Below are 14,296 nucleotides of genomic sequence, written 5' to 3'. Positions count from 1 at the left end.
GTTATGGATTGATTTACGAGGGGGATACTCAGTGATGGATACGATATTAAATTTGATTCGAACTTCGGTTTTTAGTAAATGTTTATAAACGAATCATTACATTTTGATTAAGTTTGATTTGAGATTATTGATTAAAATTCTGTTTTAATTTGATGTTGTTTACAAGTTAATAAGTTTAAGGTTTGGTTTGGTTAAATGTTTTCACAAATGTATACATATAGCTATTTTACGTAAAAACTAGTTTTTATAGTTGATAGTTGCTTACTGAGTTTCTCATATTTTCAAATGTTTTAATGTTTTTAGGCGAAGAAGTACGAGGTACTAAGGAAAGTGTTTGACACTAGGGCGAGGATTGGATACGGCCACGATTGTCCAAGTCGTCTTCTAGGGTATTGCATACCATTTTGTACATGTAGATATAGGCATTTTTTTTGTGCTTGTGAATATGTAGGAACTTACGTCGCCCATTTTGAATCGAATATAAAGTTGTGGTATACCGGATTTTGGTTTGAATGTCCAAGTACGGTGTTAATTTGTGAGATTAGGCAAATTAAAAGTTAACAAGTTAGAATTGGAGTAATTTTCTATGTTTCGAACTCGTTTTGGTAAAACACACGAGAAAAGGATTCGTATTTGGAAATTATAAATGATTTTCGACCTTTTACAAATGTAAAAGTATATGTAGAAAATGTTTTTAAATTCAAACATGATTTTTAATTCTTAACATTTGATTGTGAGATATTACTTCCGACTCGTTCACGTCTGTGGTAATGTCTCACTGTCATATCCGATTCTATTTTGGATCGGGTTTGACAATTTTTGTTTTTTTATTATATTCTAATATATTTCTTCATTAATCTGTTATTTTATTATTATTGTTTTACAGAATATTTGGAATATGAAAATGTATTAAAATTCTTAAAAAGTACAAATCATTGAATTTTGTAAAAATAAATAAATCATTCATCTTTAGTTAAAATTCTAAAAAAAAGTAGCCAATTATTTTTAAAATTAATTTAATTTGAATTATCATTAAAAAATATATATTAATTTCAAATATACATAATATAAATTTTTTTCATAGAATGGTATAAAATTATTTAAAAGTAAATATGTCAATTTATATATTTATCTAAATTATATAAAAGTTTCATACCCTGTGCATCGCACGGGTTTTCGACTAGTTATCTATTACTATTATTAAAACAGAAACCTCACTTGTCACGTGTCACTCTAATATTAATTACTCTAATATTAATTTATCTGATGTGTGATTTTGATGATTTTTTGAATTTTAATTTATTTTTTCTAATTTTACTCACTCCTTCAATCTAGAGTCCGCCCCTCTCCCTCTCAATCTCTTCCCTTTCAACTGACACCCTCAACTTCTCTTCATCACTACCTCACGTTAGCAAGCATTTGCAGAAATTAGATTTAACTGCTTATGCATTATTAACCGTTCCTAACCCATTCCTGTTTATCATCAACTCAATTCTTCTCCCTTCATTTTTACGGCTTCAACAACATATAATCCGGGAGGAAACCCATTCCTGTACATTGAAGGCAAGATCATTATTGCATTTTGATTCTTGATATTATTATTTTGATTATTTGGTATAATTTGTTCAGGATCGTTCTTGTGTGCTTTATTTCTCTTTAATTAAGTGGCTGTTTTTCTCTTACAATATGATGAAGATGATGAAGACAGCAGTGATGATGGAATGCTGTGTGAGTTCCAACTTGATCGCCTTTGTTGCTTTCTTAAAGTGTTCCATGATTAATATATGCACTTTCTTGAGTTTTTGGTGGTTGTGCTAAATAAATTCTAAACATGAATTGCAGATCTTCCTGATCTGGAGAAGGCCAGGGGAAGTTTATGAAGGTTGACTAACAAGTAACGGCAAAATAATTAACTGTAATTGCTCGAAGACCTTGTGGATCCAGTGAACTGTCGGTGATCGAAGTGATGTCCTTATTCCGTCTGCTCTAGGTGGAGTTCTGAACAGGTTCTTGCAATTTTTTGTTTCATTAATTATCAGGAAGATGGCTACTTGAGTAAAAGTTTCATTTGTCTAATTTTGACTCGCTCTTTTTTTATGCACCAATTCATTTCGTGTTTGCTCTCTCTTTTCCTATTTCTTTTAATTGCAATCTGTTTGTTGATTGGAATTGTGGGTTCGATTAGAATTCTTTAATTTGTCAAATTCGGTTTTGTAATTCCAAACCATATGTTGTGATTGCTCCAAACAAATGCTAACCGTTGTTTTTTGGAATTTTCCTCGACTGCTGCTTCACTAACTATTCTCTCTATTTTTTACAGAGACTAAATCATCAAATGCTACTGTTACTCTGAATTATTTTTCTGTCGCAGCAGGAATAATATCAATCATTGAGATTCTTTCTTCAGTTAATCTCAGATATGTTCATCTGCCTGATGATTATCTATTCAATTGATTCTTTTTTTTATAGTACGAATTCGCATTCAACTGTCAATGGATCAGTTGATTATCTATTCAATTTGTTTGAATTTTAGGTGAAATTGGCTTGTGGAGATGCTTGGGTTAATGCTTTTTGTGTTCTGTGTGCAAATTACATGCCAATCTTTCACATTTGGACTATATCAATTTAATTTATATATTATATTTTTTCCACAGAAAACTACATTGGTAGGAGGCCATAGTGATGAAGAGACTTGGTACCAGAAGGCTGAGTAAGAATTTGGATGTACAAAGCATGTTGATGGGGCTATAGTCATGCTTTGGAGATAGTTTTCTCTTCTTCTTTCCAGGGATTCGCATAAGCAGGTTCTCTGCAGAAGAATTTCTTTGTTTTTCCTCTTTTATGTGCATTCTTAATGTGGTTGTTCGATGCAATTGAAAATATTGAGTATTGGGAGACATAGAGAAGATACTCTTTGAATTTATGCTGATTAGAGCACTGCAGAAAATGCTATTGGAGAGAGTTATGCAAATGCATACATCTGTCTCCATGCTTTTGTCATTGTGAATGACTCTTCTTCTCTCAAAGTTATTTCCTGAATCATGAATTTTTCATATGCCAAGTGCCCCTCAAAACCTAGATTTTATGCGTATCTCATTTGCTCTCCGTTTCCAATTTCTGACCTCTTTCTCTTATTGTTCAGATATCACATTGGATATTTGATTGTAAATGATGTGCCTAATTCATGGAACTCGTGGATTACATTATGCAGAAAAATACTTCAACAAACTTGATGTGTCTATGCTCTTCTCTGCTGCTATGTGCAAGAGAATTCTGTTAAAAAAACAGAAGCTATTGTGCAGGAGATGTGAGACCTATGTTCGAACTATTTTATAGGGAAGAAAATCTGCTGTCCCAAATTTCCTTTCCCTTCTCCTTTCCTCCTGCCACTTAATTAAAATATGTATGAGAGAGGGACAGGAAAAGGGACATGGAAAATGGACAGCAGATATTCTTCCATAAACTAGGGATGAAGTCCAATTTTTCTTGGGGAAGTGCAGATCTACTCCTAACGTATGAAATGGTAAAGATTTACCCTTAATATCTCTAATCAATATCAATTTTACTTCTACCAGATATAACAGCTGTATAGATTTTGATCGCTGTTGTACATTTTGATTCTTGATATTGCTTTTAAAGTTAATTATTTTGCTTCAACAACATATTAAGTTTCTGATATTATTGCATTTTGATTCTTGATGCAGATCATTCTGTACATAGAGTTATATGTAAGTGAAACTGAGTCTGATTTCTATTTTTCATGTGTATATATTTTGATCTTCTAATATTGATATTGTCAAGATGAATATTACTGAAATTTAATTTGGATATCTGTAGTCATATTGTGTGGAATTTATTACTCTGGAGGGTGATAACCTTTCCAAAGTTGAAAGTTGATAACCTGTTGCTAAGGTCGTACTTTCCCTTGATCCTCTACGACCTGACGATTCCTCTGCTCTTCAGGTACTCTCTTTTTGATTTATCTCTCCTAATTTTCTTTCACTTGCTAATTGCAGCGTGTCTCTTTTTTTATCGTTTATTTATTGTAATTTTAGTCAGTTTGATGCCTTTTTTCTCATGCTAATTAGAGATGCTACTTACTGCATATCTTTTGATTCTGTTTTGTGAAAACCCTAATTTGTTTTTAAGCTGCTATATATTGTTGTGAATTTTCCTCCAATTAAAGTAACATTAGCCTTTGTTGTCATTAGCCCTCTTTTTGTTTGTCAATTGGAGAAGTTATATATGGAATGGATACACATAGATGTATTTTTCGTGGGTTTCATCATGTGATGCTTTTCTTGGTTCCCACTTGATAATCAGTTTACAATGGAGATGGCTGGCAGTGAGATGGGGAATGTACCGAAGATTTATTCTCTCAATATGTTTAAAGACTTTGTTCCTATGTCTGTCTTTTCCGAGACAACTCAAGGTCAGGCTCTACTTCGTTTTGTTTCCTGAATTTTTTAAAATTCAAGCTATTTCTGTAGTTTGAGATTCGAGACCATGGTTTGATGTTCCTTTTTACAGCAATATGAACACATGTATCATTTATACCATACCCTTTTGCTGAAGGGCATAACTTCATACACTAATATTATGGAGCACTGGTGCTTCTAATTCTGGATCCCAAAGTCTAACATGTCAAGTTCTTGTAGGTTGAAGTTTCTGATGATTCTTATTTATATAGTTTACTCTATATCATGGCACCATCACATCCGTAAGATAGATTGAGCTATCCAAGCATTAATCAACTGAGTGATTGGTTTACGTTTTCAATATGCAATAATTGTATTTTAAGTAATTGTGTTGATGACCTTAATCCTACTGAGTAAAGTTTCCCATAACTTTTCAAAACTTTTCAACTGCTCTAGAATCCATTTTCGATCCATCTTCCTCTTTTCTGTATCCTTCCTATCCTTTTCAATCGTATCACCTATCAACTCCTTCTCACAGTTACCCTCTTTCCCTCTTTCACGCAACCCTAACTCTTTCAAACTCTCACACCCATAGAATCATCAAACCTCCTCCCTCAAAATCAATTACATTACATCACTCACTCTTTGATGGTGGATAGAGAGAAAGAAAGAATGGAAAGTGAAGAAAGTGCAGACGAACTGGTATCTCTCGCTCCCTTTCCGTTATTCATATTTGTTATTCTCTATTTGCTATAACTGTTTATTTTTATCTTGCTTTAGGCGCTAAGATGGATGAAGTATGTTCTTGGAGCTAGAAATACTATCCTTGAAGTTGTGGTCCCATGCTCTGGGACGTCCATGATTGTACAGCTGTGGAAGGTTTTTCTTCACTTCTTTCTTCTTTCCTTGCCTGGAATACTTCATAAGTTAGTATTTTACCATTGCCATCTGATTTTTGTTATGAATTAAGTGTTTTTTATTGTTATATTACTATAATATATGAACAAAACAAATTGATAATGGTCATTTATACACTTAGGACTGAATTATCAATTCAATAATTATTCTCACAGTAAAAATTTGATATTCTCCCATACATTCTAACTTCTGCCGTCCATTACCTCAGTTGTTGTTGAGAACAATTGAAATTGAAATGACTGCCGTTACTTCCTATGGTAAATTGTTAATCATGGATCATTTAGTAGCTATTATAAGTGAAACAAATCATCATTTCAATATATTTTTTACTTTATAATCATTATTACTATTAGTGTCCTATTTATTTCATATATGGCTTATCTTCATTAGTTTTTCATATAAAATTGTTATTCTATAATCCTAAACATACCATAGAATCACCTTATGTTAGATTTAAATTTCATAATCGTTATCTGTAATTTGTTATTGAAGCATATCAGAATGGAAACACCAGCTTAGGAACCTCATTTATCAATACATTTCGTCAGATCTATTCTCCCCTGAATGTCTGTCTTGATTTGTCATCGGAACATCAAGCTATAGGACTTGCCAACAGAGTAGAGGCAACAATTTAAGTATGGCGCAAAAGAGCCAACTTGAAACCTGCCAACTACATAAGTTTTTGATAAATGTAACAATTTATATACAAGTTCTCTCCTTCTAGGACGCACCAGCTGTTGTTAAGTCCTACTACGATAAGAGAATTGTTGGTTCCTTGAGGTGAAGGAGGTGAGTTTTTCGTATATTGTTATAAACCAAATTTATTATTGTTGTGGCAAATAAATCTGATATTTGCTTGCTTTTGAATTTTAGAGGATGAGCATGATGTTGTCTGGTTTTCACTGGAGAATGGCAAGCCCCATGAGTGTCTTCTGTAGAATTATTAATAACAACTCTTTTTTGATACCTCTAGCTATATTATTTGATTATAATAGAATGATAGAGAAGATTTTGAATACTGACCTGGTTTCAAATTGTTTCATTTTATGTATATACTAGCTTCAACTTGAGCTTGATGATTTTACAATGTTAAAGCTAAAGCTGAAGCATTTTGAATACTGACCTGGTTTCAAATTGTTTCATTTTATGTATATACTAGCTTCAACTTGAACTTGACCTGGTTTCATTTTATGGTCTAATAAATTATTGCAGAATTGTAGCCAAAGTTAAAGCTGAAGCATCTTTGCTGAGACTAACAAATGAAAATTTGAGTAAACAAGTTGAAGGTCTGCAATTGAGCAGGTTAAATGAGGTTGAAGAACTTGCCTATCTGAAGTGGGTCAATTCATGTTTGAGAGATGAATTGTGCAATTCTATCTCCGCAAATTCGGATAAGGCCTCAGTCCTCAGTCCTTGACTCAGCAGAGAGAAATACAGAATCTGCTGGCTCATTCACTAGCGGGAACACCGAAAACTTAAAGAGATTAAATTTGATTAAAGAGGGATGGCAATGAGAATTCAATGGAAGTGGTAGAGTTAAGGAGGTTGAAGAAAGAGCTGCAAATGGAGAACGGGAATCTTTCTTGCAGATTATCATCTATAGAACCCAATTGGCTTCTGTTTCCAAAGCTTCTGAGTTATTATTAATAACAAATCTTCTCTGATACCTCTAGCTATATTATTTAGAGAAGGAAGAAGTCCAAGAAGAACACACTCTATCAGTGGATCAAAGTTGGGAATTGAAGAAGTGCTATCAGATAAAAGAAGGCAATCGGTTTTACGCGTGCAAAAGAATTGGAGAAAGAAAGTAGTATGGACCAAAGAAATTGCACAGAGCATAATAAGTTAGTATCATGATTTGACCTTGAAAAAAAAGGGATTTGAGGGTTCCAAAGTTGAGAATGAAATTTACAAAGTTGAGAAAGAAATTGCCTCCACCACCCAAGTTCTCAGTGAGGACTAATGTAGCGGGAGTGGTGCAGAGAGCTCCACAAATAGTTGAGTTTTACCATTCATTAATGAAGAGAAGGAAGCTGCAAATGGAGTCTGTAATGCCTCAGAGCTTGCAAATGTTAGGAATAGCATGATTGGTGAAACTGAAAATAGATCATCACATTTGCTTGTGGTAAATTGCTTTTTTTTTCTCTCCAAAACCTTGGCTTTTCCAATTCTCATATATGGTCTGTTTCTCCTTTCTCTTAATTTGTCCGGATTTCAATGTCAAACAATTTTCTATTGATGTAATTGCCTAAATTAAGTAAACATTTAGTATTTTTTTAGGCTATATGGGACCATTATTCACTATATGAAAAGGTTGTCCTAAATTCGTTTGCCTTTACTCCTTTAGAGAATAGTATACTGGTATACTGGCTTCTCACAACTTTTCAGTATTATTATATACAAATCAGTAAGCTAGCATCACTATGGACACTCTTTAATAACATGAACTATCATCAGAATTCATCAGAAACTTGAAAGTTTAATATTGCAAAAGTCCTATTAGTGCTTGATATTCAGCTTTAGTCAATCCCATGTTTGCTAATTTCTATAGTTGGAATTTTTGGATGGGCTTAATTTGCGTGTCCTTGTGTGGAACTCATGTTTCCTTTCTAATCCCTCCTATTTTTATACTAAGTTCCATTGCCATTTTATTTTCTGATAAAACATCTATTTTACTTTCATCAATTTGGCCAATATGAGCTACAAAATACACCGCTCCTTGAGAGATACAAAACTTAAACAACATCTTGAGAAGTTATAATGTTTAATTGGAGTACTAAGATAGCTCTAAGTTCTATTGCTCGAAAAAGCAAGCCATTTGTTGTTAATCTATTTCTTTTAGGAAATTGAGTTTCAATGAGTTAACCTCTTTTGGAACTGAGACGGACACTAACTTAGCTTCCAGACTTTGTAAATTGAAATATATGTTACATCATTTCTATATATGCTTTTTTTTTACGCTTTCTTTGAAAATGTTACATTTGAATTTCAACACAAAATAATAGCTTATTCTTCCATGATAGAATACGACTATTCTTCCGTGTTTATTAGTGAGATTAATTATATCATTTTTACAAAATATTACAATTTCATACACATGTTAAATTGGCTTTTTTCCAAAAACTTTAAGAATGTTTTGATACTTTATCTCTTTTAATAGGTGGTATGTAGTTATTTTATTAAATTCAATTATCTTATTTGATTTAATTTAAAAGTAGTATATTGTTATATATTTTAGCTAATATGATTAATAATATTTAAATATCGATAATTTTGCATAAAAATATGTATACATCCGTGTATAGCACGGTATGTAGAAATATGTTACTTGAGTTCAGATTCTATCTGCAAAGTTGAAAGTCATTCAAATAGTCATGAAGATGTGTACACTACTGAATTTTTGAATACTATTAATTCTTCAGGATTGTCGAATCACAAGTTGACATTAAAGATTGGAATACCTGTTATGCTACTTCGTAATATTGATCAGACTCCTGGGCTATGCAATGGTACACGATTGGTGGTAACACAATTGGGAAAGCATGTGATTGAAGCATCGAAAATTACAGGTTGTAACATTGGACAAAAGGTTTTCATACCTCGGCTTACTTTGACTCCATCACACATCAAATTGCCATTTCGATTTCAACGAAGACAATATCCCTTAGTTGTTTGCTTTGCTATGACTATCAATAAAAGTCAAGGTCGATCACTTGCACATGTTGGATTATATCTTCCACGTCCTGTTTTTAGCCATGGGCAAATGTATGTTGCAGTTTCAAGAGTCACAACAAAAAAAGGATTGAAAATTCTTATTTGTGACGAGGAAGATAATACATCTAATTGTACCCAAAATGTAGTGTTTAAAGAAGTATTTAATAATATAGACTGATTCTTAAAATACAATTTATTGAATTACTTTTATTTATTTAGTGTACAAATAATTTTAAATTATTGTTTAAATAAATAAATTTAAAAAAATTTATACATGAATAATTTTAATAGATAATATAATTGATTTTAGAATTTATTTATTAAAAAATAAAATCCGTGCATTGCACGGGTCTACAGCTAGTATATAATAATAGAAGCAGAGAGAAATTAAACATGGTAGTTTTAGAGGCCTTTTTGATTAATTGTCAAAATAATAATAAAAGAAAATTATAAATATTATATATAATCTAATATATAACTGAAATTTTTTTATGACATATTGACAAAAACCATTCTTTATATTTAATAGATATAATAAAATAATTTAAAAAATATACCAACGAAAACAAATTATATAACGATAAAAATATATAAGAATCCATTCAAATTCCATTCATTTAACTTTAATAAATAATATTAAAACTAATAGAACTAAAAAAAATATAACACATTTAATTTTGTCACGTCCGTGTCCAGAATTTACGGACTTTATACCCTAATATGATATTATATTTAATAGATTTTTTTGATTAAAGATTGGTTAGCGAGGAAGGGTAAGCGGCGGACATCCCAGCTATGCTGGCACCCCCACCACAGACCCAAAAAAAAACCCGAACCAAATTTATTAAAAGAGTAAATAAATGTCATAATACAAAAAGAATAAAGAATAAAATGAAGCCAAAGAATTAGGAAAAGCGATAAACGCAACGTCCTACACGATCATGAAAAAAGACCAATCCACAAAAATCCGGGACAACATCCCACCAAGTCGAAGCTGTTGTCGTCCGTCCATAATTTGCAAGCGAATCCGCAGTATGATTTCCTTCACGAAAAATATGAGACACCACAAAAGCCACAGAATCGATCTGATTTAAACAATTGAACCATTTTTGTCTAAGCAACCAAGGAACCGAACAAGATTTAGATTTGAACATCTGCACAACATACATTGAGTCACTTTCAATCCAAATTTTCTGCCAACCTTTGCTGATAGCCATGTCAATGGCGTAAATAGCAGCAGATAGTTCAGCAAGATAAGCAAAGGAACTTTCAATCGGAAAGGCAAACGCACCAAGGCACATGCCAGTATGCGAGCGATAAATACCTCCGCAAATCCGTCTCAGTGTGACGGAAGTATCAACACTCTCATCCTCAAAAATGGACCTATTACGAGCAAGCCATATAGCCCAAATTGTATTAACAATTGCTGCTGCCCATAAATCACCGATTTGAGTACTGAAACGTTGAATAACAGCATGATCAACCAGATTCTTAAGAGTCGAGTCTGTGTTAATTCGTCTTCCAAACAATGAGCTAACACCATGCCAAATAAATTTGGAAAACCGATAGGAGACAAAAAGGTGGTCCAACATTTTAGAATCTAACGAGCACAAACTGCAACGAGAAACAACTTGACAGCCGCGCAACTGAAGCTGATCATGTGTTGGCAAATACCCAAGATAAGCCCGCCATCCAATAAGTGAGTGTGCAGGAGGAACACTCTGACACCTTAAAAAACGACTCCAAGGCTGTTGAGTAGGAGGAGATCTAAGCCAAGCGTACATGAGCTTAACAGTTAAAACCCCACTCGTAGCAGGCTTCCAAACACAAATATCAACATCGTCCCTACCCCACCTAATATTCCGTAATCTATTCTCCACATACGCAGGTAACACGGGCAGATTATGCCAATTATTACCATCCAAATAATCCTCCACCAAATCAAAAGAACGACGCTGTTGACTAGCAGATAGGCCAACCTATGCAGCCAGTGAAGGACACATCCAGGCCCCATTCCAAAAATTAAGTTCAGAGTGCTGACCAATCCACCAAAAATAGTGGTGTTCAACTTCAGAATAAATGGATTTTATCGAGCCCCAAATAGAAGAATTCATGATATAATGTCGTGATCATCCCACTTTATTGAGAAAACGAGTTCTAAGTAAGTTAAAGCAGAGAGACTTTTCTTGAAGAAGACCCCAAGCCATCTTTCCATTCAATGCCTTGTTTAGAATAGACAGATTCTTGATTCCAAGACCTCCATCCTTGAAGTTTTGACAACAAATTTTCCAAGGGACAGTGACAAGCTTCTTGCAATTAATGGACCCAGACCAAATAAAATTCCTCATATGCCTAGTCATACGTGTAAGCAGCGTAGAGGGCCACTTATAAATGCTAAAAGATGTTGGGGTTTAGTGTCCTATAGACAATTGTTCTAGGATACGAACTTAATGTAAATGAAGTGTTCTTTATATCATTTGTTTTAATGAGATATGTTTTTATAACTATATAAAGGCAATCCCTTTTAAGAACTAAATAAAGTCTAATAAAAGGAAATCCATAAGTTTGTTTAAAGTGATTATAAAGTGTTCATACAAGCATGAAGTGAGACGAAACTTTATAATAAACTAATAAAATTAAAACCACCCCAAGTCAAGTAATATGTTTAGGATTGACATATCACTGCTGAGACTTGCATGTAACAGTGTCTTCTGTCGAGACAGAAAGAAGATCTCACAAGCTTCATATATACAGATATCTGGACAGTTATATGGATCCAATGAAAAGGAGTTCATTAGGATTGGGGACCCGACTTGAGATAACAGTATGGGTAGATTCATCTTTGTCACATGTTCATCTCATTGGTATTAATAGGTATAAGTAATCCTCAGACTCAAAGGAATGTTAATTAGTAATTCTGGATTACGGAATGTGACGCTTTGATCCTGTTGTAACATGATCCATAACAGAGATGACTCTGGGGTGTGAACGGCAGACGTTGGGTATCACAGGAAGTAATTGCAGGATAGTTATACATTAGATTGAGCATTTATCACTCCCGATAAATGGGAGATACATCCATGGATCGCTTGTGGAAGACTTGACTCTAAATCCTTGCAAGGTGATAGCTTAAGACTTGAAATACAGATTTCACTTAACCTATCTAATTGGAGTTGACTCGGCCTGTACAAGTAAAATGAACGTCTCGCTATATGTGACTTGACATTATCTATAGTCATAAGATTCAGTTCAAGGATGTAGTTGATAAAGGATCGAATTATACTGTAACTAATACGGAAAGGTCAACGACAGAATTAACCTGTCTTCTTATAGCTCTGGGGGAATGTTTCAGATTTGCCAATCACATTTTGCGTACTCATTCCGTTATGCACAGATTAAATATAATTCTGTGAAAATTAATTTAATGGTTGCATACGGCTAGAACCAATAAGAACTTAATGGGTCACACATAAGACTTGGAACCCAAAAGAGAAACGGATGTTAATTAATTGATGGAAGCCCAACTGAGTCCACTAAGGCCCAGTATATAGGGTGGGGCGATTTTATGTATATAAAATACATAAACATTTAATTTGATTTTAAACAATTCTAATTAGATTATAATTATGAATTAAATTAATTAAAGGATAAATAAGTTAGGAGTTTTAATTAGATTAAATTGCTCCTATTATTATCCTAAAAGGTTACTATTATTATCTTTATATTTAAGATATAATTATAGATAATAAATAAGAATTATATTCCGAATTAAATTCTTATTCAGTAACCTAATTCTATCTAACTAGGGTTTAGATACAAGAGAATATAAATACCCTCTATATGTGAATTTTCGAAATACACAGAGCAAATCGGGAGAGAGAATTTTTGACCCACACCATAAGGACAAGATTATCCTCCGTTTCCTTCCGTTCAATTGATTACATCTCTTTTCTCTTTATCCTTGATCTTGTGTTGATTAATTAGAGACAATCTATTTTGGTTGTTATATACGGTTGATTCTAACTTGATCTTCAATTGTTTTATTTTGTGCCTGGGAACTCGAAGTAAGAGTTGTGGGCACTTCATTTGCAACGGTAGATAGAACTTCTAAAAGGTATTTCTTTCTATCATTCTTTATATGAAATAACGATTAACGGATCTTGGGTTAATGGAAATAGGTTAAAAATTTTATATTTCCGCTGCCATACGTTAGCCTATTTTCCTTCAAAAGAGTGCATGAAGCTACCAGTAATTACAGAATTTACCAGAGCCACTCTCCCAGCCATAGACAAACAATGCCCTTTCCATTTAGCAAAGTGAGCAAGCACCCTATCCATCAAACTAGTCAGATGTTGGTAAACCAAAAAACAAAGGGATTCCAAGATAGCGAAATGGAACAGACCCTTAACGAATACCAATAATATCAGCAAGACGATTGCCACATCCAGAAGAAACAAAGGAGCCCAGAAATAATTCAGATTTGTTCCAACTAACACACTGACCCGAGATAGATCCATACAACTCAAATACACCCTTAATAACATCAAGATTACCTGAAGAGGCCCTGCAGAAGAGAAGAATGTCATCAGCATAAAATAAATGAGTCGAAAACACCTTTGCAGAAGTATATTGCATTGGAGCAAGTCGCCCAGTATCCACGAGGTGAAGCAACCAACGGCTAAGAAAGTCCTCGGCAATACCATACAAAATATGAGACATCGGATCACCTTGTCGAACCCCTCTTGAACATCTGAAATATCCACTAATGGCTCCATTGTTCAAAATTGAAATCCGAGATGCAGATAAAACATTCAGAATCCAGTCTCTGAATTGAATAGAGAAACCAAAAGCGTCCATCACGGCAAGTAAAAAATTCCAATTTAAAGTGTCAAAAGCTTTCTTGATGTCAACCTTCAAGGCTAAGTTCTCTCCAAAACACTTTTTACGAAGCATATTAGTGCCTTCAGAAGAAAGCGAAATGCATTGGTGAATACTTCGTCCAGGAATAAATCGAAATTGATTCTGAGAAACAATGCGAGATGCAATAGAAGCGAGTCTATCAGCCAAAATTTTTGCAATTATTTTATAACTAAAGTTGCTCATTGCAATAGGCCTATACTGATCAAGAGATATCGCACCCTCCACCTTCGGGATAAGGACCATAATACTGGAGCACAAGCCAAGATGTATCATGCCACTCATAAAGAAGCTTTTGACAACAGCAAACACATCAGCACCAACAATAT

General features: G+C 33.5%; 1 protein-coding gene across 21 annotated transcripts; it reads left to right on the top strand.

Moving 5' to 3' along the window:
- The first annotated feature begins 1,236 nt into the window (after positions 1-1,236).
- Positions 1,237-7,674, top strand: LOC136222392 (uncharacterized). 21 transcript variants are annotated; one of them, XR_010685623.1, is made up of 11 exons: positions 1,237-1,563; positions 1,696-1,728; positions 1,843-2,006; positions 2,321-2,804; positions 3,212-3,523; positions 3,705-3,728; positions 3,838-3,963; positions 4,324-5,120; positions 5,199-5,297; positions 6,061-6,125; positions 6,549-7,674. XR_010685623.1 is itself a non-coding variant. In XM_066010118.1 (11 exons), the coding sequence occupies exons 9-11, from the start codon at positions 5,067-5,069 to the stop codon at positions 6,751-6,753; spliced, it is 405 nt and encodes a 134-aa protein (XP_065866190.1). In that variant the 5' UTR covers positions 1,241-1,563; positions 1,696-1,728; positions 1,843-2,006; positions 2,321-2,804; positions 3,212-3,523; positions 3,705-3,728; positions 3,838-3,963; positions 4,324-4,432; positions 4,659-5,066; the 3' UTR covers positions 6,754-7,674. The 21 variants fall into 21 exon arrangements, 8 of the variants coding, with proteins under 8 accessions (XP_065866190.1, XP_065866188.1, XP_065866186.1 ...); XR_010685622.1 differs by having other exon boundaries at positions 6,210-7,674; XR_010685621.1 differs by having other exon boundaries at positions 5,199-5,344.
- Positions 7,675-14,296: the final 6,622 nt, after the last annotated feature.

This window comes from Euphorbia lathyris, chromosome 3 (assembly GCF_963576675.1).
Source record: "Euphorbia lathyris chromosome 3, ddEupLath1.1, whole genome shotgun sequence".
Taxonomy (NCBI): Eukaryota; Viridiplantae; Streptophyta; class Magnoliopsida; order Malpighiales; family Euphorbiaceae; genus Euphorbia; species Euphorbia lathyris.
The sequence above is the reverse complement of the archived record's forward strand: the minus strand, read 5'-3'. Positions and strand labels throughout refer to the sequence as shown.